Below are 27,060 nucleotides of genomic sequence, written 5' to 3' on the forward strand. Positions count from 1 at the left end.
GGAAAATAAAAACAAACAGTATAACTTTTTTGGACTATAGTATATTACATATTGAAGTGCAAATGTGTCCAATTTACACAAGAGTAAGGTGAGTACTTACATTAAGAGTGTCAGGAAGTTTTTTTACACAAGTACGATGCCTACTTTATAATATACAGTCAAAGAGTGATAATAAACCCCTAAGACATTTTGTATGAAGTCACTCTTACAGCCACTTATCCCATCAACTTTGACCCTCTTATAGTAAAACCCAAAAAGAAACCATAAACCCACAATGTAAATACATAAAAATCATTAGCCTACATACTTGGCAACCCAACATAATCCATCAATCCATGAATCCTTAAAACATTTGCAAAATAAACTTAGAAACACACCAGACTATGTTAAAAGTATCTCCTTAGTATCAGGTATACATTTTCAATGTATATGAATTACACATTTTAGATGATGCTATAACTGTATTCATGCTTCATACATATATTATAACATAAACTGTTCCTAAAGTGCACACTTCATCATGCTTTACTCTACGCAAACTATATTACAATGTGTATTTACATGAAAGAAAGATATTGGGTTCAAGCCGAAGAATACTTGGGAGAGTTGTCCTGGATATTATTTTACTCTCATCAGTCAGTGAATCACATAGACTATCACAAATAAACCTAGTCCGCAGGGTATATAGGACACCCTCCCTTCTATTCAAGAAGGGATACAGAGCAGATAATACAGTTGTGCTTAACCAAAAGCGGACTTAATTCATATTATGTGGAACTCTCCGGAGGTACTGGTCAAACTTAGTAGCGTTTATTTACTCTATCTATTGCTGTAGGCTCTGTCCTGTGTTTTAGGTTATGCCTCTGTGCTATCTATGATGAGGAACCACCAACTTGCTGTCCTCTATACTATGCTTGATCCAGTCACTGATCCACTCATAAAGTGTTTCATTGGAAAAACCCTGCTCCCCCTTTTTTGGTAGAACATAAGGCTAGAGTGAACATCATTATTGGGAGGGAGCTCTTTGTATACCAGAAAAGGGGTGTCCTATGGACCTTTCAGGTTATCTGGGCCCCGTGATTGGATATTCCTGGCCTTGTGCCATTCTATTTATTAAGACATTGTATGATTACTTGATGTGAGGCCTGTCAGAAATAAACCCAGAGTCAGATTGATTCTCAGAAAGATCTATTTCGATTTGTGTCTATCTTTTTCATTGGGGTTATGATGCTCTACTTAACCCCTTAAGGACACAGGCCATTTTGGCCTTAAAGTTTCATTTTTGCATTTCCTTTTTTCCTCTAAAATCCATAACTTTTTTATTTTTCCATCCACATACCCATATGAGGGCTTATGTTTTGTGTGACTAATTGTACTTTGTAATGATATGTTTTATTTTACCATAAACATTTTTAAATCTGCCTGTTCTGACCCTCTAACTCTCTCTTATTTTTCCGTGTACAGGGATGTGATGTGGCCAAAAAGCATCAATTTCTGACTTTTTTTTACATTTACGCCGTTCACCGTATAGGATCCTTAACTTTATGGCCCATATTTATCAATCAGCCTGAAACCCTAATTGTCTGTTTTTTCCCACAGCAACCATTCACAGTTACATTTTTCCTTTACAAGAGCTCAATAAGATGTGGAAGCTGAGCTGTGATTGGTTGCTGTGGGAAAAACCAATTAGGGTTTCAGGCTGATTGATAAATCTATATTTTGATTGAACAGCAGTGAGTGCATCCTTCATCTTTCTTTATTGTGGCATTACCAAGCATCTTGTGCAATATTTAGGATAGCTGTAAATGCTACAATATGTAGATAGGGGAAAAGTAGAGTCACCGGCTGCAGGCAGAGCACCCTGATACCAATGATATAAAGGATGGGTCTCGGCACTCACTAGTCTTTGCAATTCTTCATGTTTATTCACATATGAAAATGATACACAGCACAGGACGCGTTTCGGCTAGCTTATCAACTGTTATGCTCACAGGTCGATATACACAATAATTTATATAGACGGAAGCCAGCCCCATCCGGTTACATAGTTAGTATGGTTGAAAAAAGACATACGTCCATCAAGTCCAACCAGGGAATTGAAGTGAAGGGTGTAAGGGGATAAGGGGAAGGGATGTAGTTTTATAATTCTGCATAAGCATTAATGTTATTTTGTTCCAGGAATGTATCTAACCCTGTTTTAAAGCGGTTAGCTGCTCATTAATCCTAATACTATACAGGTGACTTCTAATCTGGGTGAAAATTAAGGATAGACATACTACCATGTAGAACATATGCAACAACTAAAGGGAATGTGAATACCTGTACTCCAGGGCATTACTTAGATATATTAATGTATCTTTTATTTTAGATACAACGTAGAGAATAATGTAAGGAAAATACAGTCAAGAGACAGTGCCCTGGAGTACAGGTTTTCACATTCCCTTTAGTTGTTGCATATGTTCTATATGGTAGTATGTCTATCCTTAATTTTCACCAGGATTAGAAGTCACCTGTATAGTATTAGGATTAATGAGCAGCTAACCGGATGGGGCTGGCTTCCGTCTATATAAATGATTGTGTATATCGACCTGTGAGCATAACAGTTGATAACGGCGTGCTAGCCGAAACGCGTCCTGTGTATCGTTTTGATATGTGAATAAACACGAAGAATTGCAAAGACTAGTGAGTGCCGAGATCCATCCTTTATATCATTCATTCAATTGTCTGCGTGCACCACGACTATACATGAGTGCCGACTCTGAATATTGACACCCTGATACCAAAGCCATGAGGGAGTGGAGGAAGGTGAGTTAAAGTGTTTGCTCCTAGGCTACCTAATAAAATATCAATCAGAAAATATTCAGACAACCCCTTTAACTGGTGTATTGATTCCATGTATTAACACCATGTTTTGATACCAGCATGTTACATATGGGGCCTCTCATTCATATCCTACCTATCACCTGCTCACTAATGTGAGACATTAGCTCTTTTTTTTACCCTATCTAAAGACTTTTGGATCATCAGGACTTTGGTGGGCCCTAGAAGCACTCCTTCTGTGTTTCTTGGCATCTCTACTCAGGGAAATTGGGGAATGTTATTATTATGTTTAATATGAAAGATTTAAAAAAATTCATGATAAAAAAAATAAAAAAAGGATTTTAAAGGAATTTATGGTCAAAGCTAATTGAACAAAATTTTTATAATTATAAGAAATTGCAACTATTACAATAAAGTGAAAGCATTTTAAATTTTTCTCACAGTAAGCTCTATTTAGCAATAAGTCTAAATTATGTCTGCAAGTGCAATATATTCTTATATCTTGTTTTTAAATACCCAATAGCTAATAGAGACATTTCTCTGTCTCTTTCTTTTTTATATGCGTTTATTACAACCCTTTGATTAGCTTAACATCAACTTCATCAATATATTGCTCTAGGCTCTAGAGGATTAGCCCAATAAGGTAATAGCCTTATCCTGTACATGTACATCCTGGCAGGGCAAGCCAAGTACCAGGCAGCCAGGGTGTACAGGTCCATCCTGTGTCCTCCACAGGTTAAAGGGCTATTCCCAGCATGCATGCTGGCTCGCCTGCCCAGCCACCTTATGTGTTTAGATCAGTATGGATGGCCTCCAGACTGCTGGGAAGGACGCTCTCCAGGACAGCCCTCTATATCTGCAATGTGCAGCCACCACCACATACACGTATTATGCAACTCTGACCACATTATTATTCTTTTAGCGTTAGGAGGCCCTGTGATCATGTCATCCAAAGGTCTAACTTCTCAATTTTTAAAATAAGCACTGGATTAATTCTAAGAGGTAGTATATAATAAGGTGGTTTCAGTGAAGTGTGTGACCGTGTCTATGTATGAGTATTTGTGTATGTAAGTGTGTGACTATGTGTGTGTATTTGCAAGATTGAGGTTCAGGGGAGGAAAAAAACTAAACAAACTGGGGGCGCTCCCTGATGAGGTATATCCACTGGTGTGCACCCTTCACCACACCGCAGTGATATACCGACCTTGTAAGAGTTACACTAGGATATGTAACTGTAATGGTGATGATGTCTGACGATGGCGTGGGAAGAATATTGGCTACGGCACTCAAACCAGTCCCTGAGACTGTGACAGCACAGCTACTGAGCATGATCTCCATACCAGTACCCCAGCACACTGAACACCAATGAAATTTGGGAACTGTTAGTGGACCTGAGGAAGGCATCAGTGAATGCCAAATGCGTTATCCCCAATACCCCATAAATTATTTGTTATCCTGTTATAACTATTTGTCATAGTCTGTTTTGATATCCGCAATTTGAGCAGCGCCCCCAAATACCGTTTTTTCACTCTAATCGTTTTCCTATTTAGAAGACTGTGGGTGTGTATACTAGTGCCAAATTCTGTGTAATATATTATACATGGTGTGAAACAGAGACAACAGTGGTGCTCAGGGATCACTATAGTTCTGCAAGATTCCTCCCTTATGTCTATGAGACTTGAAGTTAACATCTGATCCAAGGAAAGCTCGGTGAGATGTGTAAATTCAACCTGTCATTCCCTTCCTGGCCGGGCCAGGTTTTCAGCTTGGCCCCAAGTCAGCAAAAGCGCTGAAGTTGCTTATAACTGGTTATAAAAAACATGTAACTCAGTCTGCACTGAAGAGATGAGAGGATTCTGTAACTCTGAAGAGAGTTGGAGCCCTGAGGTTGTGTAGCCTCAAAAGTGGACTTTATGAGTAACACATTAAGGGTCACATGGAACAGATCCTCAGCCTATTTAATGGACCTTACAGTGTGCCTCCAGCTGTGCCTTTTTGTAGCGGCAATCCACAGCTATGAGCAGACACAGCGATCTGAGAGTTGCTGCGTGCATGCGCAGTGTACTCACCCTGAGCGAGGCTGAGGTAATCCGTGATGCGTGCAAGTACAAAGTAAATGCGTGCAGCGACTCGCAGATCGCTGTGTGTCTGCTCATAGTGGCGGATTGTTGCTACAAGCAGGCACAGATGGAGGCACACTGTAGGGTCCATCATCGGCGGATCCACAGTGTAAAATGTGCTGCGGATCCGTTCCTTGTGACCCTACCCTAAATGACTGTTTTGTGGTGTGGCAGGTAGTCAGCCGCCTGTATAGAGAGGGGACAGTAATTGAATAGATAGTGCTGTGGGCAAGAAGGTTTTATTTTGTGTTTATGTCTAAAGTTAAAGGCTGTATTTGTTATTGCTGCTGAGGAAAAGACTGAGTATGGTCTTGAAACGCGTCCAGCCCCCCCAATACGACTATTGAAACCACTTACATAAACCTTTGTGAGTCCCGCATCGATAGGTGTCTCACCCGGTCAGTTGCCAGCCACGTACGCGCGCCTTGTAGCCACGAGGACGCGACCGCTACTCTGAATAGAAGCGCTGGAGCTACAACATTCGGAGCCCACCGCCAGTCACGGCACCTTCACCATAGGAGACGGCAGAGTCCTCCAACAGTATCCTCTCCCGCAGTGAGAGAGATAACAGAGTTCGTTCCAGTAAAGCGCAAAGGAGAAAGTGCAGGAGAGATCGCAGTATCTCCAACCATCCATAAAAGCAGCAGGAGAGACCGCAGGAGGGATCGCAGTATCCCCAAAGAGCAACAGCATCCTGACAAGTACCGGTCCCGGGGCAGTGAGCATAACTGTATCATTCTACTAACTGTTACAATTGCCGGCAATTATTACAATTCTGCTACCAAGTGATATATTAACTCTGTTACCAAGGGACATAACAGCGCTACACTGATATGCTTTAACGAACTGGATACAAACCTATTCAACTATTTATCAAAAGACTCAATAGACTGTGGTTATATTGCTATAAATAGCCCCATGGGTTGCTATTAGATACTAACATCTAAAAGAGGTCCAAACTCTAAAGAGGACCTTTGTTGGATATCCATAATTTAATTTTTTTGAGTGGTCTCAATAGTACTATTATGTTTTAAATAATATTTTATATTCATGATTTATTTCTTATTCGCAATTTTATCTATATTTTACTATACTTTTGTAGGGAGTGCCGTGGCTCTACAAGGGCCCTGTAAGTCACGGTACTTACCATGTCTTACTATTAATTTGATTACTATAAATTATTAATAATAAATATCCTCATTTAACCTATTTAGCCAGTTGTGTCCATACATCATTTACCCTGAGCCCCAATTCTTTCTTGTAAAATATACCATTTTCATTCACCTTCGGTATAGGTGATTTTTTTGGGTAGCCCGGGTTGCTGTTGGTTACGGTGAGGACAAAGAGCCACTCCAAATCCCCTTTTTATATATGTATTTGTTCTGTTACTGACAATAAAGAGCAAGAGAAGGCCTGCTTTTGAACTGTGTCACTGTCTCTGACTGCTGCTTAAAGGAGTACTGCAGCCTTAGACAACCTATCCCCTATCCGCAGGATAGGGCATAAGTGACTGATCACGGGGGGTCCGAGCATTTGGACCCCCGGCGATCTCCTGTACATGGCCCCGGCTTTGCACGTCCCCTCTATGTATCTTCCATAGAGCTGAATGTAAGGGGCATGCCTTTCAGCCTCTTCGTGAGGTCGACAACACAAGCGACACAGAGCCACGGCGGTTCCGGGTCCACATAAGGGAGATCGCGGGGGGTCCCAGGGGATAGGGGATAAGTTGTCTAAGGCTGCAGTGCTCCTTTAATGCCATTTGAAGACCCCTTAATAGCTTCTATAATACTTGGGTCTAATCCTGGGGATATATTATACAGTTGCACTGATACTGGGGTCTGATTATAAGGTATATATTATACAGGGTGTCTGTCGGGTTCTGATTATATATCATACAGGGGCACTGATACTGGCATCGGATTATGGGGGATATATAAGACAAGTGGGGCAGAGACTGGGGTCTGATTATGAATCACGTGTTACACAGGATGTCTGATTATGGGGGACACATTTTATAGGAGGGTTAATACTGGGGTTCAGTTCTGAGGTATATATTCTACCCCATACTAAGTACCAGCACCCTTGTGCCTCCATAATGGAACATTGAAACAACCAGGACTGTTCCTACAGCTGGCTGCCCAACTAAACTAAATAATCGAGAGATAAGGGCATTGGTGAGAGAAGAGACGAAAAACCCAAAGGTTATTCTGGCTGAGCTCCAAAGATCCTGTGTGCAGATGGAAGAAACTTCCAGGTGGTCAACCATCACTGCAACATTCCACTCCAAGGACTCACACCGAGAGGAATCAGATTCTATGGTCTGATAAAACCAGGATTAAACATTTTGGCATCAATTCTAAGTGCTAAGTCTGGAGGAAACTAGGCACTGCTCTCACTTGCCCGACACTATGTCTTAAGGTACCTGCCCTGTTCTACCTCTTCACACCATCACTTAAGGGCAGGAAGTAGTGGAAAAGTCCTGACCTACCATCTCCACATCGCTCCCTTACTCTCTACCCCCCTTCCCCGACTGGGACAGAGCCCACATGATCACAGCAGAGGTCAGGGGCCTCGCTTGTAAATTAATCTCAGTGTAAACCAGCCCCTGTTCTGATGTCACAGCTGCAAGTCAAGCCCCCTGCTGTGGCCCCAAATGCAGAGAAGAAGAGAGGGGCTTAATCCCTTAAGGACCCAGGGCGTATGGGTACGCCCTGGCTCCTTGGTACTTGAAGACCCCGGGCGTACCTGTACGCCTGTAGGAATTTCCGGTCCCTGCCACATGACGGGGTGGGGATCAGACCGGGATGCCTGCTGAAATCATTCAGCAGGCATCCCGTGACAATGCCCAGGGGGGTCCTGAGTCCCCCCCCATGTCGGCAAACGCCGCAGATCGCCGGTGAATTCACACCGACAATTTGCGGCAATTCCAGTCATACGGGTCACGTGTGACCCGATGACGTGGGGTTAAATGGTGATCGGTAGCATACATCGCCAATCACCTCCTGTAGCTGGGGGGGGGGAGGTGGGGATCCAGTCACCCCCCGCAGGAGCGCTGATATTGGCAGACCAACCAATAGCAGCCGGCAGAGAAGGGGTTAATGTCCCCTTCTCTAAGCTCTGCTCGCACAACGCGTTCAGTCAGCAGGCAGAGCTGAGAGAGAGAGCCAGGGACACCCCCTCTGCCGAGATCTGTGCCCCTCAGGGCTTAAGAAGTGTCCATTAGTTCAGGGTGAGTTTGTCTGTGTCATGTCCCGGACGCCGGCAGGGCTGGGATTCGTATGGCGGGGCGTGTCCGCATGCGAATCCCAGCACATCACTCACCTCTCTCCTCTGCTACCTCCGCTGTGTCTCAGCTCCGGCGTGCGCGTCCCCATCCCTTAGGGCGCACGCGCCGGAGCTCAAAAATTTAAAAGGGCCAGTATACCCATAATTATTGTGTACACCTGACACCATCCCATAATTCTATGCACTTCCCACACACACTTCCCTGCCGGATATTCAGTGCCCCGTGTATCCAGACCTTCCGCTATGTTTGACTATGCTACTGCCTTATCCTTCAGTACCTCACCTTGCAGTGTCGGAGGTAGCAACCTGGGTGTCACCTGCCGCAGCAAGTCCATCCTGCCTTGCGGACGGCTCTGGTGAAGACCAGCGGCACCTTAGACTCCGCTCCCCGATACGGTCCGAGTCATCGGCCACACCGGTTAGAGTATCCACATTCAGTCCGTTACAGCAATATCCGGCCATGGATCCCACTGGTGTTCCTCTGCCTGATAGTCTGGATCTCGCTTCCATTGTGGCGCTCCAGTCACAGAAAATGGCCCAACAGGCACAGCAGTTGAACCAGTTATCTGCCATGATCCAGCAGTTGCTAACCGCTCAGCAGCAACTGCCACAACCACAGCTACCTCCCGCTCCTGCAGTCATCTCCAGATCAAGACTCCGTCTGTCTCTTCCTGAGAAATATGAGGGGGATCCCAAGTCCTGCCGTGGTTTTGTGACTCAGTGCTTCATGCACATTGAACTCATGGCGGATTAGTTCCCTACGGAACGACTGGCCTTCATCCTCAGTCTTAACTGGAAGGTCTTTGGCCTGGGAAACTTCGCTTTGGGATTGCAGTGAGGCTCTCACTACCAATCTCCAGTCATTCCTGATGGAATTTTGGGGTGTCTTCGAAGAATCTGCTCGAGATGGCATTGCTGAGTCTTACTCAGGGCAACTCCTCTGTGGGAGAGTATGCCATCAGGTTTCGTACCCTGGCCTCAGAGTTAGCATGGAATGATGAAGCTCTTTGCGCCACCTTCAAGAGAGGATTATCAAGTCAAATCAAGGATGTCCTCGCTGCCCGGGAATTGCCATCTAATCTGAATGAGCTTATACAGTTGGCATCCCAAATTGATATCCGTTTCTCAGAGCGAAGTGAGGAACTACGCCAAGAAAGGGAGTCTGCACGACCTCTGCGCTTTCCCCCGTCTGGCACCTGTCTTCCAGCAGCCACCGCAACCTTCTACGTTGCCTCCAGCCATGGAGGCTATGCAGGTGGATCAGTCTCGACTGACCCGCAGGAAAATACTCGCCGATGAACCGAGAATCTATGCCAATATTGCGCCAGTGCAGATCACTTCCTAAAAGATTGTCCTCTGCGTCCTCAATCACAGGGAAACACTCGCACCTAGGGTTTGTGGGAGAGGCCTCCCTAGGTGTGAATATCACCTCTCCATGCTTAAATATGACGGTCCAGCTTTTCCTACCTTCCAAAGAGATCCTCTCCGTTCTTGCCTTTTTGGACTCTGGCTTGCGGGAAATTTCATTGATGCTTCCCAAGTACATAGGCATCGTCTGCCGGTGTCCCACCTGTTAAAGCCTCTGTACATCTCTACGGTGAATGGTGAAAGACTGGATTGTACTGTGCCATATCCCACAGATCCATTGTCTATGCAGGTCGGAGTCTCGCATAAGGAGAACTTGTCCTTCTATGTTCTCCCTCATTGCACTTCACCTCTCTTGCTTGGCCTACTGTGGTTGCAACTCCATGCTCCACAGCTGGATTGGAAAACTGGAGAAGTTCTTCACTGGGGTCCGCATTGCAATAACAACTGTATCCACATACGTATCTCAAAATTGGAACCATCATCGCTTCCACTGCCTGGTTTGCCTTCCTTTCTTCAGGACTATGCTGATGTCTTCAGTGAAAAGCAAGCCGAAGTGTTACCACCGCATCGTCCCTACGATGGTCCAATTGACTCAATGCCTGGCACCACACCTCCCAGGGACACCTCCCTTTGTCTGTTCTTGAAACTCAGGCCATGTCTAATTACATTCACGAGAACCTTCAGAAAGGAATTAACAGGAAGTCCTCTTCTCCTGCTGGAGCCAATTTCTTCTTGGTGGAAAAAAAAAAGGGTCTCTATGACCTTGCATCGACTATCGAGGTCTGAATAAAATTACAGTAAAGAATCGCTACCCACTTCCTTTAATCTCGGAGTTATTTGATCATCTGCGCGGTGCCAAAATCTTCTCTAAATTGGATCTTTGTGGGGCCTATAATTTGATTCGTATACGAGAAGGGGACGAATGGAAGACCGCATTTAATACTCGTGACGGTCATTTTGAGTATCTAGTGATGCCATTCGGACTCTGCAACACTCCAGCAGTTATTCAGGAGTTTGTCAATGATATTTTTCGTGACCTCCTGTACTCCTGTGTTGTCGTTTATTTGGATGACATACTCATCTACTCTCCCAATATCCAGTCTCATCGCTCTCACCTTCGCCAAGCGTTACAGCTTCTCCGTAAAAATCATCTCTATGCTAAACTAGAGAAATGTACTTTTGAAAAAACAGCCTTCCATTTCTGGGGTATATAATTTATTACCAGTCAAGGCCTTAAAATGGATCACAACAAGCTGTCTGCAGTACTGGACTGGCCTCAACCTTCGGGCTTGAAAGCAATTCAGCGCTTCCTCGGCTTTGCCAATTACTATCGGCAATTTATTCCTCACAACTCCACTCTGGTGGCCTCCATCGTCTTGCTTACCAAGAAGACTGATAATGCAAGAGTTTGGACTCCTGAGGCTGAAAAAGCTTTCAAACTGTTAAAGTCTGCATTCACTTTGGCTCCTGTTCTATCTAGACCCAATCCTGGCAAGCCATTCATCTTGGAAGTGGATGCTTTGTCAGTTGGAGCAGGTGCAGTGTTGACGCAGAAGTCTTCTAAGGAGAGAACTTTAACCTGCAGATTTTTTTCCAAAACCTTCTCCCCTGCGGAGAGAAATTATACCATCGGAGATCGTTCTTGACCTTTAAGTTGGCATTAGAAGAATGGCGTCACCTCTTGGAAGGCTCTGTACATCTGCTTACTATCTATTCCGACCACAAGAACTTGCTTTATCACCAGTCTGCCCATTGTCTCAACTCCCGACAGGCTCGTTGGTCTCTGTTTTTCTCCATATTTAACTTCGTAGTCCACTTCCGTCCTGCAAAGAAGAATCTTCGTGCTGATGCTCTGTCCAGATCCTCCGATGTTCAAGGCCTGGAATCCCATTCTCAACATATTATTCCCCCAGATTGTCTAATCTTAGCAGTGCCAGTGTGCCTTCAGCACTTGCCACCAGGGAAGACTTCTGTACCTCCCCATTTAAGACTCTGAGTCCTGAAATGGCGGGCTCTGGTGAAGACCAGCAGCACCTTAGAATCCGCTCCCCGATATGGTCCGAATCATCTGCCACACAGGTTAGAGGATCCACATCCAGCTTTGGTACAGTCTGCAGGGCAAGGTAGGAGGTTGAAAATAGAAAAAAAGTGCTCAAGCCATACATGGTGATGCGGAAAACACGGGTATGGTACAAAAAAGTTGCGGTCTACTTGGTACAGGTTGCCATGTACAACTCTTTTGTACTGTACCAGTACGCTGGCAACACAGGGACATTCCTTCAGTTCCAAGAAGTCCTAAGGGCCCTGATCTTTTGCGACCGGAAAAGAGCAGGCTGGACTTCCCAAGAAACTGGTGTTATATATCCCAGAAAAAATTCAGAGAGTGTGTCACAAGAGGGGGATACAGAAGGACACCACCACTCAATGTGAGAATTGCCCCGATCATTTGGGCCTCAGCATAAAAATTTCTTCAGGGAATATCACACTTCCATGCAGTACAAAATTTTCCCTATTCATTTTAAATTCCCATAATTTGACCCCAATGTACCAAATCCAGAGTACATTCCAAGTTTTAACCCCATAAACCACTAAATTGCCCCAAAAAATCTTTCATAAAAAAAACCCTGATAAGACCTCTGGGGATATTTTTTCCAAAAATGGGTCATGGGTCACTGAGTCACTATCATTGGGGACTTTTTTTATGTTGCCTCAAATGCGCAGAGCTCTCTCTCCACCTGCGCGGGGTGCGCATTTGAGGCAGCAGGTTTGGGACGGCCACACACATCACATTCCCAGAATGATGATTCCAAGCATAGGGTTTGGGGTGGGCATATTTTTTAGTTTTGGCTATGCTCTGGGTCATCATTCTGGGAGCATAACCTGTTTTATCATTTTACGTTCCACTGTACCCCACTTTAGTAACTTAGTGTACCCCATGTAACACTCCTTGAGGGGGGGTCCCGCTGTTCTGGCTCCATAGGCAGCTATGTAAATGCTCAAGGCCCCTTGACTGCGCTCTTCTGAGACCTGGTGTGCACCCGCAGTGCGGTTAACCTCCACATATGAGGTATGTCCTTACTCCAAAGAAATGTATTTACAAATTTAAGGTGACATTTTCTCCTGTTACCACTTGTGAAAATGAAAAATTTGGGGTAACTCCAAATTTTTAGTGTAAAAAATAAAATTTTTCCTTTTCTCATCCCACTTTGAACAATTATCAAACATCTGTGGGTTGTTAAGGCTCACTGTACTGCTTGTTACGTTCCTTGAGGGGTGTAGTTTCTAAAATAGTATGCCATGTGTGTTTTTTTTTCTGTTCTGGCACCATAGGGGCTTCCTAAATGTGACATGCCCCCCAAAAACCATTTCAGAAAAACTCACTCTCCAAAATCCCATTGTCACTCCTTGTAGTGCACCCACAGAGCACATGACATACACATAAGAGGTATTTCATTACTCGATAGAAATTGGGTTACAAATTTTAGGAAGATTTCTCTCCTTTTAGCCCTTGGAAAAATTTAAAAACTGGGTCTACAAGAACACGCAAGTGTAAAAAATTAAGATTTTGAATTCCCTCCTTCACATTGCTGCTATCCCTGTGAAACACCTAAAGGGTTAACACACTTTATGAATGTCATTTTGAATACTTTGAGGGGTACAGTTTTTATATTGGGGTAATTTATGGGATATTTCTAAAACTGAACTGGACCCTGAAAAATTGCGATTTTGAAAATTTCAAAAGCACTCGGACCCCCCGCGATCTATAACTTATCCCCTATCCGCTAGAGTACTTCTTTAACCTCTTAAGGACTTAGGGCGTACCTGTACGCCCTAAGCACGGTCTCAGTGGGAAAAACGGGGTCGGTCCCAGCTAACGATAGCCGGGACCCTGGGCTAACAGTGTGCGGCACCGATCGTTGTGCGGCGCGCTGTTAACCCTTCAGATGCGGCGATCAAAGTTGACAACGAAAACGAAAGTAAACGATTCCCGGCAGCTCAGTCGGGCTGATAGGGACATCGCGATAAATTCTGCTGGGACGCAGGCGGAGGTCTCCTTACCTCTCTCCGCGGTGTCCAATCGGGGATTGATTGCTCCAAGCCTGAGCTACAGGCTTGAGCAATCGAGCCCCTATCTGACCGATCCCTGCAAAGCTATGGCTTTGCAGGGATCAGCATAGGAGATCAGTGTGTGCAGTGCTATAGCTCCCTATGGGAGCTATAACACTGCAAAAAAAAAGTGAAAAAAAAAAAGTTAACAAAGGTCATTTAACCCCTTCCCTATTAAAAGTTTGAATCACCCCCCTTTTCCCATTAAAAAAAACTGTGTGGTATCGCCGCGTGCGAAAATGTCCGAACTATAAAAATATATTGTTAATTAAATTGCACGGTCAATGGTGTGCGTGCAAAAAAATTCCAAAGTCCAAAATAGTGTATTTTTGGTCACTTTTTATATAATGAAAAAATGAATAAAAAGCGATCAAAAAGTCAGATCAATACAAAAATGGTACCGATAAAAACGTAAGAACAAGGTGCAAAAAATGAGTCCTCATACCGCCCCATACACGGAAAAATAAAAAGTTATAGGGGTTAGAAGATGAGAATTTTTAACATAAATTTTCCTGCATGTAGTTATGATTTTTTTCCGAAGTACGACAACATCCAACCTCTATAAGTAGGGTATCATTTTAACCGTATGGACCTACAGAATAAAGATAAGGTGTTATTTTTACCGAAAAATGCACTGTGTAGAAACTGAAGCCCCCAAAATTTGCAAAATGAAATTTTTTCTTCAATTTTGTCGCACAATGATTTTTTTTCCCTTTCGCCGTGGATTTTTTGGTAAAATGACTAATGTCACTGCAAAGTAGAATTGGTGGCGCAAAAAATAAACCATTATATGGATGTTTAGGTGAAAAATTGAAAGCGTTATGATTTTTAGAAAGTGATGAGGAAAAAATAAAAATGATGAGTCCTTAAGGGGTTAAGGTGAAAATGGGCTGTGTCCTTAAGGGGTTAAAGGGGTATTCCAGGAATTTTTTATATTTGACAATGCTACAGGGGCTGTAAAGTTAGTGTAGTTCATAATATAGTGTCTGTACCTGTGTGTGATGGTGGTCTCGCAATTCTTATGTGATTTTCGCCCCAATATTTATTTTTAACAGCATACAAAATTACTCATGTCTTGGGATTTCCCAGGCTGCAGTGTGTCGAGACCTGACGTCCCTAGTCAGTTGTGCAAAGGGAGCCAGTCCTGCTTCAATGGGTGGAGCAACAGAGAGATCATTTTGCAACAGCTGTGGGCACCCTGATTAGAAAACACTGATCTTTTGAGCTTATTTGTGCTGCAATGGATGGGGTGGCTGATGTGTGGGAGGGAGGAATGTAACTTCACACTTACAAGCATGGAACTATGGGATGTGAGGTCTAAGAGACCAAACTTCAACAGGAAATACCCCCTCACAAAAAGATAGCCTGGCAGGTATGTACTAAAAATCACCTTATGGTGGATAACCCCTTTAAAGAGCATGTGAAGCAAGGACTGCTGGCAAGTGTAGTCTTCAGGTGACGCATAGGGAGAGGAAGCAAAGAAGACCAGAATGGTGGGCAGAGAAAAACTGCATGGCTGGGATCAAAGCAGAAGGTTGGGGACAGTATTTAAAGGTTTATTCTAGGATTTTTTTTTATTTGACTGTGCTATAGGGGCTGTTTGTAAAGTTCATAATATAGTCTCTGTACCTGTGTTTGATGACTGGTCTTGCAATTCTTAGGTGATCTTTGCCTTGATGTTCACTCTTAGCATCATACAAAATGAGTTTTGTCTCTGGCTTTTCCCAGAGTGCAGTGCAGCCCAAGACATTACATCACTAGTCAGGGGTCGAAAGGGAGCATTGTAGTGCTTCAATGGGTGGAGCGACTGCTGAGTGGGAAGGAGATCATTCTCCACAGGGCTGCAGGGAATTGTAGTTTGAATCACAACAAACCTTGTTGTATCATACCCAAGAAGACTAAAGGCTAAAGTACTGAGTAAAGGGCATACATACTTATGTCTATGTCAAATTTCAGATTTTCCTTTTTAACCTGTTGGGGACAAAGGGCGTATGCATACGCCCTTGCGTCCTGGTACTTAAGGACGAAGGGCGTATCCATACGCCCGTGGGAATTTCAGTCCCCGCCACCCGCCGGGCGGGGACCGGACCGGGGTGACTGCTGATATCTATCAGCAGGCACCCTGTGCAAATGCCCAGGGGGGGTCATGTCGGCGATCGGCGCAAATCGCAAGTGAATTAACACTTGCGATTTTCACCGATTCTGGGTCATTACGGGTCCATGGTGACCCGGTGACCCGGAATATAAGGGGGATCGCGGGTGTCTAAGACACCCACGATCCCCTGAAGCGATAGGAGTGAGGTGGCACGGGTGCCACCCCTCCTATCCCTGCTATTGGTGGTCTAGACGCGACCACCAATAGCAGATCGGGGGCAGGGGGGTTTACTTTCGTTTTCCCCGCCCTGCCCACCCACAATAGGCGGGGAAGAACGGGGAAAACGAAGAGGAGCGGCGCCGAAGATCACTTACCCGTCCGGAGGCAGCGGAGCGACTGTGATCGGCGGGCAGCGACAGAGATCTGCGGGCGGCAGAAGAGGACGGCTCCCTGGATGCGACGGAAGACAGTGAGTTGCCTAGCAACATCTAGAGGGCTACAGTCTGAGACCACTCTAGTGGTCTCTAGACTGTAGCCCTCCAGATGTTGCAAAACTACAACTCCCAGCATGCCCACACAGCTGTTTGCTGTCTGGGCATGCTGGGAGTTGTAGTTTTGCAACAGCTGGAGGTCTACAGTTTAGAGACCACTGCACAGTGATCTCTATACTGCCCTCTAGATCTTGCAAAACTACAACTCCTAGCATGCCCACACAGCTGTTTGCTGTCTGGGCATGCTGGGAGTTGTAGTTTTGCAACATCTGGAGGTCCACAGTTTGCAGATCACTGTTCAGTGGTCTCTAAATTGTAGCACTCCAGATGTTGCAAAACTGCAAATCGCAGCATGCCCAAACAGAAAACAGCTGTCTCGGCATGCTGGGAGTTGTAGTTGCGTACCTCCAACTGTTGCATAACTACATCTCCCAGCATGCCCTTCTGTGATCAGTACATGCTGGGAATTGTAGTTTTGCAACAGCTGGAGGCACACTGGTTGGAAAATACTGAGTTAGGTAACAGAACCTAACTGAAGGTTTTCAAACCAGTGTGCCTCCAGCTGTTGCAAAACTACAACTCCCAGCATGCACGGTCTGTCAGTACATGCTGGGAGTTGTAGTTTTGCAACAGCTGGAGGCACACTGGTTGGAAAATACTGAGTTAGGTAACAGAACCTAACTGAAGGTTTTCCAACCAGTGTGCCTCCAGCTGTTGCAAAACTACAACTCCCAGCATGTACTGATATATGCTGGGAGTTGTAGTTTTGTAACAGCTGTGGGCACACTGGTTGGAAAATACTGAGTTAGGTAACAGAACCCAACTGAAGGTTTTCCAACCAGTGTGTATCCAGCTGTTGCAAAACTACAACTCCCAGCATGCACGGTCTGTCAGTACATGCTGGGAGTTGTAGTTATGAAAAATCTGGAGGTTTGCCCCCCCCCCCCCCCATGTGAACGTACAGGGTACATTCACACGGGCGGGTTTACAGTAAGTTTCCTGCTTCAAGTATGAGCTGCGGCAAATTTTTCGCCGCAGCGCAAATTCCTAGCGGGAAACTCACCGTAACATGCCAGTGTGAATGTACCCTAAAAACACTACACTAACACCCAATAAAGAGTAAAACACTACATATACACCCCCTTACACTGTCCTCCCCAATAAAAATGAAAAACGTATTGTACGGCAGTGTTTCCAAAACGGAGCCTCCAGCTCTTGCAAAACAACAACTCCACGCATTTCTGGACAGCCACTGACTGTCCAGGCATGCTGGGAGTTTAGCAACAGCTGGAGGCACCCTGTTTGGGAATCACTGGCGTAGAATACCCCTATGTCCACCACTATACAATCCCTAATTTAGTCCTCAAATGCGCATGGCGCTCTCTCACTTCGGAGCCCTGTCGTATTTCAAGGAAACAGTTTAGGGCCACATATGGGGTATTCCCGTACTCAGGAGAAATTGCGTTACAAATTTTGGGGGCTTTTTCTCCTTTTACCCCTTATGAAAAGGAAAAGTTGGGGTCTACACCAGCCTGTTACTGTAAAAAAAAATTTTTTTTACACTAACATGCTGGTGTTGCCCTTTACTTTTTATTTTCACAAGAGGTAAAAGGAAAGAAAGAAAATTTCTCCTGAGTACGGAAATACCCCATATGTAGGCGTAAAATGCTCTGCGGGCGCATAACAAGGCTCAGGAGTGAGAGCGCACCATGTACATTTGAGGCCTAAATTGATGATTTGTGCAGGGGTGGCTGATTTTACTGCGGTTCTGACATAAAAAAATACACACATGTGACCCCATTTTGGAAACTACACCCCTCACGGAATGTAATAAAGGGTGCAGTGAGCATTTACGCCCCACAGGTGTCTGACAGATTTTTGGAACAGTGGTCCGTGAAAATGAAAAATTTTATTTTTTGGTTTGCACAGCTGTTCCAAAGATCTGTAAAACCCCAGTAGGGGGTAAATGCTTACTGTACCCCTTATTACATTCTGTGAGGGGTGTAGTTTCCAAAATGGGGTCACATGTGGGGGGGTCCACTGTTCAGGCAATGCACATGGCCCCCGACTTCCATTCCAAACAAATTATCTCTCTAAAAGCTCAATGGCGCTCCTTCTCTTCTGAGCATTGTAGTTCGCTCGCAGTGCACTTGACGTCCAAACATGGGGTATTTCCACACTCAGAAGAAATGGGGTTACAAATTTTCGGAGGCATTTTCTCCTATTACCCCTTGTAAAAAAGTAAAATTTGTGGAAAAAACAGCATTTTAGTGAAAAAAAACACCTGTGGGGTGTTAAGGCTCACCGTACCCCTTGTTACGGTCCTTGAGGGGTGTAGTTTCCATAATAGTGTGCGATGTGGGGGGGCTTGGTGTCCTGGCACCATAGGGGCTTCCTAATTGGGACATGCCCCCCAAAAACCATTTCAGAAAAACTCACTCTCCAAAATCCCATTGTCGCTCCTTCCATTCTGAGCCCTCTAGTGCACCCGCCAAACACTTGACATACACATATGAGGTATTTTCTTACTCGAGAGAAATTGGGTTACAAATTTTGAGAGGATTTTTTTCCTTTTACCCCTTGTAAAAATTCTGAAACTGGGTCTACAAGAACATGCGAGTGTAAAAAATGAAGATTTTGAATTTTCTCCTTCACTTTGCTGCTATTCCTGTGAAACACCTAAAGGGTTAACACACTTACTGAATGTAATTTTGAATACTTTGAGGGGTGCAGTTGTTGGGGTCATTCATGGGGTATTTCTAACCAGAAGACCCTTCAAATCCACTTCAAACCTGAACTGGTCCCTGAAAAATTCAGATTTTTAAAATTTTGCGAAAAATTGGAAAATTGCTGCTGAACTTTGAAGCCCTCTAATGTTTTCCAAAAGTAAAAACATGTCCACTTTATGATGGAAACATAAAGTAGACATATTGTATATGTGAATCAATATATCATTTATTTGAAATATCTATTTTCCTTACAAGCAGAGAGCTTCAAAGTTAGAAAAATGCAAAATTTTCTAATTTTTCATGAAACTTTAGAATTTTTCACCAAGAAATGATGCACGTATCGACGAAAATTTACCACTAACATAAAGTAGAATATATCACGAAAAAACTGTCTCGGAATCAAATTTATAAATAAAAACATCCCAGAGTTATTAATGCTTAAAGTGGCAGTGGTCAGATTTGCAAAAAATGCTCCCGTCCTTAGGGTCATAATGGGCTCCGTCCCCAAGGGGTTAATAAATTTGCAAAAATTTCTATAAGTCTGTTTTCACATTATCATTATGCACTCATGACTGCAGATTGTCACAACAGAGCTTACCATGTCTTGATGTGACGATCCCCAGCACTCAAACAACCGGTGCAAGTACCAAGTCCCAATGCTGGTATGAATGGTTCACAAAGCAGCATTGGTAGAGCGCTCATTTAGGCCAGCAGCAGTGACATCACCAGCAAACAAGAATGTTCTGCGCTCCCACACCAGAAGGAAGAAAGTGGTATAGGTGGATGAAGGAAAGGGGATATGATACCAAAATTCTACGTATGCATTAATAGTTGCATAGTTAGTATGGTTGAAAAAAGACCAATAGGTTGTCTGGATAATCCAAGTGTTGATGGTATGGCACCCAAAAATGGGTGGATTTCCTGCCTTGCCCTATTCAAATTTATTTCAAGAAAAATTGTTGACTTAGGAAAGGATAGAAACTTTTTCAAATCTGAACTTAAATTACATTTCCACATATTCTTTAAAGACTGTGGTAGACATTTCTATAAATGTCATGCATCATGTTTTTTTTTAAATATATTACCTTCTCTCCGGTTATTTCTCAAGCATTTCACCTTGGGTATTTTTGTGAGGAGCTGGCAGTCATCGGCTGTGGAAATGAGAGAAGAAACAAATAATTGGCACATTGTAATTATGATTTGCCTAAAAAAATGAACTCCCAAGAGCGTTTCCATATAAGAATCTGCTTTCACTTATTATCATATTAATCAGACTGACAGCACTAATCCTCTCTGCTAAAGTGCACTCATGCTCATCTGCTCAGATAGAAAGCACTTCACATAGTAAACGCCTTTATGTCTCCTCATCAGGCCCATTCATGCAGAAACCACACTCAATTACAGCTACATCTAATGCACAACTTGTCTGCAAACAGATCAGGGCACCAAGCAACTACACATAAATGCCATTGTCTAAACAGTAGACATGGCAGGATGATATATTATTAATATCAATCACTAAGAAGAGAATATTATTTCTTCAGCTTAAAAAATGTCAAATAATAAACTTCATCCAAAAATTCCTCCATTTCGGTGTATATTATCAGAATTTTAAAGGGGTACTCCAGTGAAAATACACTGTCACATATTAAAGAGGTGGATGAAAAGAGTAGTGTAGCTCAGTAAAGCATAAAGACGTTCCAAAGGATAACTGGTGTAATCTAAACCCTATAGATAAACAGTAGACCCAAAATTGAATAAAAATGCAATAAATCGTTCATCAAAGGATCGTGAGGAGTAAAAAGTGGGTAGATAAATAGAGAAAAAGGATGATATCTAGTGTAAATGTCACAATAAAGGTGGTAAATTATATAATCAGTATTCTGGACTAGAGATGTAGCTAAATACGTGTAAAATATTTATTATTTATAAAATGGTAATCCGCTACTATCCAAGCAGGGCCCTTGCTATGGACGTAGTAAAGTAGTAAAAATGACATATAAGTATAATCACAAGCATAAAATGGAGTAAAACAGAATTTAAATAAAATAGAATAAAACCACCTATAAGGAATCAAATGTCCATAATCAAATGATCAGTCTCTTATAGAAATTCACTCAAGATAAGTGTGCAGCAAGTCCCTTAAAGGGGTACTCCACTGAAAAACATTTTTTTTAAATCAACTGGTGCTAGAAAGCAAAACAATTTTGTAAATTATTTCTATTAAAAAATCTTAATCCTTCCAGTGCTTATCAGCTGCTGTCATAATCTGCAGGAAGCTCTTTTCTTTTTGAATTTCCTTTCTGCCTTACCACAGTGCTCTCTGCTGACCCCTCTGTCCATTTCAGGAACTGTACAGAGCAAGATAGGTTTTCTATGGGGATTTGCCCCTACTCTGGACAGTTCCTAAAATGGAAAGAGGTGTCAGCAGAGAGCACTATGGTCAGGCAGAAAGGAAATTCAAAAAGACAAGAATTTCCTGTGGATCATACAGCAGCTGATAAGTACTGGAAGGATTAAGATTTTTTTATAGAAGTCATTTACAAATCTGTTTAACTTTCTGGCACCAGTTGATTAAAAAAAAAATGTTTTCCATTGGAGCACCACTTTAAAAGCAATTGGAATGGTTGATGCACAGCACCACTCACCACCTATCTACAAGGTGGTGAGTGGTGTCGTGTATCAACCAAATAGTGTGTACCATCCCACCACGATAAGGTGACCTCATTTGAGATGGACCCTACACTATGGATATTCTTCTACAGCTATAGTGTAGGGTCTGTCCCAAATGAGGTCACCTTAACGTGATGGGATGGTACACACTTTTTGGCCATGCCCCCTCCCATAGACTTGCATTGAGGGGGCGGGGTGTGATGTCACAAGGGGGCGGGCCATGACATCATGAGCCTCTGGCCCCTGCATCGCTAGTCATCAGGCACGCAGCAAAGTTTGCTCCGTGCACCAGATAACAGGGGGTGCAGCAGGAGAGATCAAGGGGTTCTTAGTGGTGGGATCCCCACGATCACACATCTTATCCCCTATCCGCAGGTGCGACTTTGGCCTCCATCGCGGTCCCATGCTGTTGGTGGTAAATGGCTCTGTCATAGTTAGTACGGTCGAAAAAAGACATATGTCCATCAAGTTCAACCAGGGAATTGAAGGGTAGAGATGTGGCGCGATATTGGGGAAGGGATGGGATTTTATATTTCTTCATAAGCATTAATGTTATTTTGTTCCAGGAATGTATCTAATCCTGTTTTAAAGCTGTTCATTTTTCCTGCTGTGACCAGTTCCCGAGGTAGACTGTTCCATAAGTTCACAGTTCTCACGGTAAAGTTCTCATGGTCATATAAAAAATAATTGTTTTTAAGAATGTATTCCAATGATTTAAGGAGAAATTCTTGGTGATTAGCTGTAATGTCTGGATCATTTTAGCTGTTCTTGTACACACCGAAGACTAAGTGAGTGGCTAATGTCTGAATATAAAGATTAAACATTCACTGTAATAAGGATTTAGTTGGATTCCCACTTCATAGGCAACAAGTGTTCAATCAGATGTGTTGAATCTCAAAGGTAACTGGGAAGGTGCATGGCATACTCCTGCAAATATAAATCCAAGTAATGTGCAAGGTTACTGGGGGACATGTATCATTAGGTGTCTATTGTAGACACAGTTCTACCCTTTACACTGCTTGTCTAATTTACACTCTTGCTCAAGATTTACTAAAGTTGTGCATGTCCTTTGATAAATTGTGTGCAAATAAAGAAAGGCCCCCCCTCGCTCTACCGTGCATCCTTCTCTACCTCACACGGTACACTGCTCACTGCTCATAGCTAGAAGTGCTGAAGCAGCAGTGTGCGCCGAACAAAACTCTGCATAATAGTAAAATCATAATTCTTTATCAAGTACACAGAGGGGGAGATTATCAAAGAATTTTGCGCCAAAAAATAAAATAAAAAATCTATTTTTGCGCGAAAAGGTATCGAGCACATTTTTGATAGTTTAGAAATGACAGAAATGGTTGTAGTTGTATTTTTTTTTTGTGTGTGTTTTTTTGGGGGGGAAAAGGTGTTACGTAAGTAATGATAAAAAAAAAGAATTATTATGTTATAATATATATATATATATATATATATATATATATATATATATATATATATATACTTTTATTTATTATATTTTTCTTGGTCACTGCACCTGCACTCACATTTAAGCTCAGAAATGTTTTGCTTCTACAGTTATCGCTTGTCTGGGCACTAGTGACCATGGAATATTTCGTGAGATGTTTCCACCAGAATTTTCTTGGATGTAAAAGTTGGTGCAAAAATCGACAATTTTGGCACAAAAATATAAAAAAAAAGTGGTGCAAAAATGAATTTTCACATATTTTCAAAGCAGCAAAAGAGACCTTTGAAAATGTGAGGAGAAAAAAAAAGGTGTGAATAAGATCGCTGGAACAGAATTTACAGTAGTTTTTGTGAATCTCCCCCAGAATGTCTGGGTTTAAAAAATATGTAATTTTGCTAAACAATCTGTCCCCTTACCTCTATATATGTGTTTACCAACCAGAATGCCTCCAAGTGTTACAAAACTTGGAATGCTGGGAGTTGTAATTTTGCAAAAGCTGGAGGCACCCTGGTAGCAGAAGTCTGCAACATGGGTATGCAGCAGAGCTCAATCTGTGATTACATGTAAGCATGACCATGCACACACTCAACTCTGCTACATAAACCTGATCACACTCAGCTCTGCTACATACACACATTCACACACTCAACTCTGCTTCATACACACACTCACACACTTAACTCTGCTACATACATATTCACACACTCAGCTCTGCTACATACACACACTTACAAACTCAGCTCTGCTAAACACACACATAACACACTCAACTCTGCTACATACACACATAACACACTCAGCACTGCTACATACACACAACACACTCAATTCTCCTACATACACACACTCAGCTCTGCTACATACACACACTTGCACACTCAACTCATACATTCACACATAACACACTCAACTCTGCAACCTACACACACACTCAGCTCTGCTACATACACACATAACACACTCAACTCTGCTACATACACACATAACACACTCACCTCTGCTACATACACACAATCACACATATACATAAACCTAACACCTGTACTTACTTCTCCCTTACTGAACATTACAGTGGTATATTCTTAGCTGTACGGTCACCATGGTTACACTACACAGGTGCAATCTCCTGTTCTCATCAAGAACAGCGGGAAGTTTGAATTTTACAGAATGTGAAGTCTGATCTTTGCAAGGAAGTATTTCACCCGCACTATAACCCAGTGTATTATCAGATGTATCGGTTTAGACTGCGGGTGAAGGGGTGATCACAAGTGTCCATAATCATTTCATTGTTTTTAAAAGGTACATGGAAAGATTTTAAGTATCACAGAGATAACCTGATTAACGGCAGAAGCATAGTAATCGCGGCAATTCACTCAGAAAAATGGAATAGATGATTTAGAGCATCTCCTAAGTGCAGTCCAAGATGGCTTATATTTGCATAAAAAAAAAAGGTACTTGCGGAATTTTTTGGGTGTAAAGGAAAAGTACGCAGTTAATAAATCAGTGCGTACTATAGATGTCACTCCAAGGTATCAGAATGTACGCAAAAAAAAGATCCAAAAAACAGCTTGCGTAAAATTTTGCGCAAGAATTTACACACAAAAATTGTGTAAATTCTTTGATACATGTCCCCCACTGAGTGTGAAATTAGTTTATGATATAATAGGACAAACAGGAGGGTTATTGATGGACTTGTGGATCTTGGATAAGTAATAAAAGTACCGTAGGCTTTGTTGTTGTTGGTAACATTAATAAACTTGCATTCATCGTGGTTAAGAATCCCAAGTTCCATTGCTGCAGATGCCAGAGACAAAAGGTCTTTCTCAATCCGTTTAAATGGATCCTCAGTAACTTTTTTGTAATATACCTCATCAGAGAGAATATGGAGAGCCTCAGTGTGGTATTGATCGTAATCTAAGATCACTAGACAACCTCCTTTACCTGCAGGTTAAAAGACTATCTCGGAGTTGCTGCATAAGTTTTTTTTTTTTTTTTTTTTTTTTTTTTTTTAAAGGCTAATCTCTCTTTCTTGGAGAGGTTGTCATTAGATAAATTGATTTAACTTTTTTTTTGAGTTTATTAAAATTTTGTCATACCAACTGCAGGAAGACTTCAATATGCGGTCCTTGGGACTGAACCAGGTAAAATTTGGAGACAGGCTTTGTCATTTGGTGTTTAATGCCATCAGTAAGTAAATGGGAAGGTGATATATCAAGACCATTTTTTGATTCCTGAATTACGAAATGTCTCTGGAGGGTAAGCTTTCTGAAAAAGCGTTAAAAATCCATAAATAACTGAAAAGAATTTGAATAGTTTTTGGGGCAAAAGGAAAGTTCTCTTTGGAGCAACAGTGTTTCGTAAGTAGATAGCTTGTATTTGTAGATATTGTATATGGACTCCTTTTGCTTTTTGGGATTAGGGGTTAATTGTGGGGGAACACTTTTATTTTTTGGCCCCCTCTTGATCCTATTTTTCTTGATTTTTTTTTTTTTGTTCTTTGGGGAAGAAAAAAATTGTAAATTTTTTTGGCTAGTGTGTCAGTGGTTCTCGGTGGCAACTGTATAGGACTGGATTTGTTGGTAGTGTACCCATCCAAATCTCGAGATTGATTTAACATTGTAGATTTATCATGGGTTATGGATATGATTATCATAGGTTCATTGGTTTAACAAATCGAGGTGTCTGGAGTTAAGCAATGTTTTTTTCTTTATATGTTATCATTGAATGTGCATATATTTTATATGTCTTGTATATACTTAATATGTATTTTATACATTACATTTCTCACTCTTCTGAGCACTCACCTCTAGTGTTCCGGCCTTATGGTTGTTGATCTGCAGAGGAATTTTTATAGATCTGGCCAGATGTCCGGGCAGTATCACATTGTGCACATCCACTTATTTTTTTATGTTGTCACTGTGCTTACGTTTGTGTTCCTTTTATATGTACACTAGGAATTGGTCAGGGTGCAGTAGCCCTTTAGGGTGTTCCTCCTGTCTGTCTAGGAGGTGTGTGTGTAGCCATTAGGTTCCTCATTTCACTGCCATACCCTGGGCACCCCCTGCTTCGGCAGGAATGCTGAACCGGTTTTACTGGTTCCTCTGTGCCAACTTAGTTAATGCCTAGTTGTTTGCCAGGAGAACTTTTCGGTCCCTGAGAAGCTTTGTCCAAAGGGAACATTGTACCTGGAGCCTTGCAGGTGTCTTTTGGCCTGGAGGCGAATGGTTTGGTTTGTTAGGGGTGCTCTCTCCTGTTGGAGAAGATTTTGCGATGGATCACATCCTTGTGCACGATTTTTTGTATGAACACTTGTGCTTTTTACTTGCACTTGGGTGAATTGAGAGCATGTACCTCGGCTCTTAAATAGAAAAACATTTAGTAACATGGGTACCAAGTATAATGTTAATATTATGTTAATATTAGAGATTAATGCTTATGAAGAAATATAAAATCCCATCCCTTCCCCAATATCGCGCCACACCCCTACCCTTCAATTCCCTGGTTGAACTTGATGGACATATGTCTTTTTTCGACCATACTAACTATGTAACTATGTAACTATGAGCGAATCAAATTTGACGAAACCGAATTTGTTACAAATTTCATGGAAAATTTGATTTGTAACGAATGCGAATATCTCCGTGATTATTTGCGCAAATTGCTTCATTAAACTCCATTTAGTGTTGTCCAGGCTCCAGGGCATCTAAAATGGCGGATCCACATGTAAGGACATGGGGCAAGGAACGCTGGGAAGGCGGGAACAAGGGTAGGAGGGATGACTCTGAATCACATGCAGGATGCAGTGTATCAGCAGCCAGTCACCCATGTGATGACACAGCCCTATATACTCAGCAGCCATATTGCGGCCAGTCACTTCATCCTTACACTGCAGAGAGATACATAGGCACAGACAGCC

At 42.6% G+C, this 27,060-nt stretch overlaps 1 protein-coding gene across 1 annotated transcript in view; it reads right to left on the reverse strand.

Moving 5' to 3' along the window:
- GALNT16 (polypeptide N-acetylgalactosaminyltransferase 16) overlaps positions 1 to 27,060 on the reverse strand; it is a 250,697-nt gene that overhangs the window by 63,745 nt on the left and 159,892 nt on the right. Inside the window, exon 5 of the mRNA XM_056547334.1 lies at positions 20,101 to 20,166. Within this exon, the coding sequence (XP_056403309.1) occupies positions 20,101 to 20,166 (66 nt within the window). The remainder of the gene's footprint in view (positions 1 to 20,100; positions 20,167 to 27,060) is intronic.

This window comes from Hyla sarda, chromosome 11, assembly GCF_029499605.1.
Source record: "Hyla sarda isolate aHylSar1 chromosome 11, aHylSar1.hap1, whole genome shotgun sequence".
Taxonomy (NCBI): domain Eukaryota; kingdom Metazoa; phylum Chordata; class Amphibia; order Anura; family Hylidae; genus Hyla; species Hyla sarda.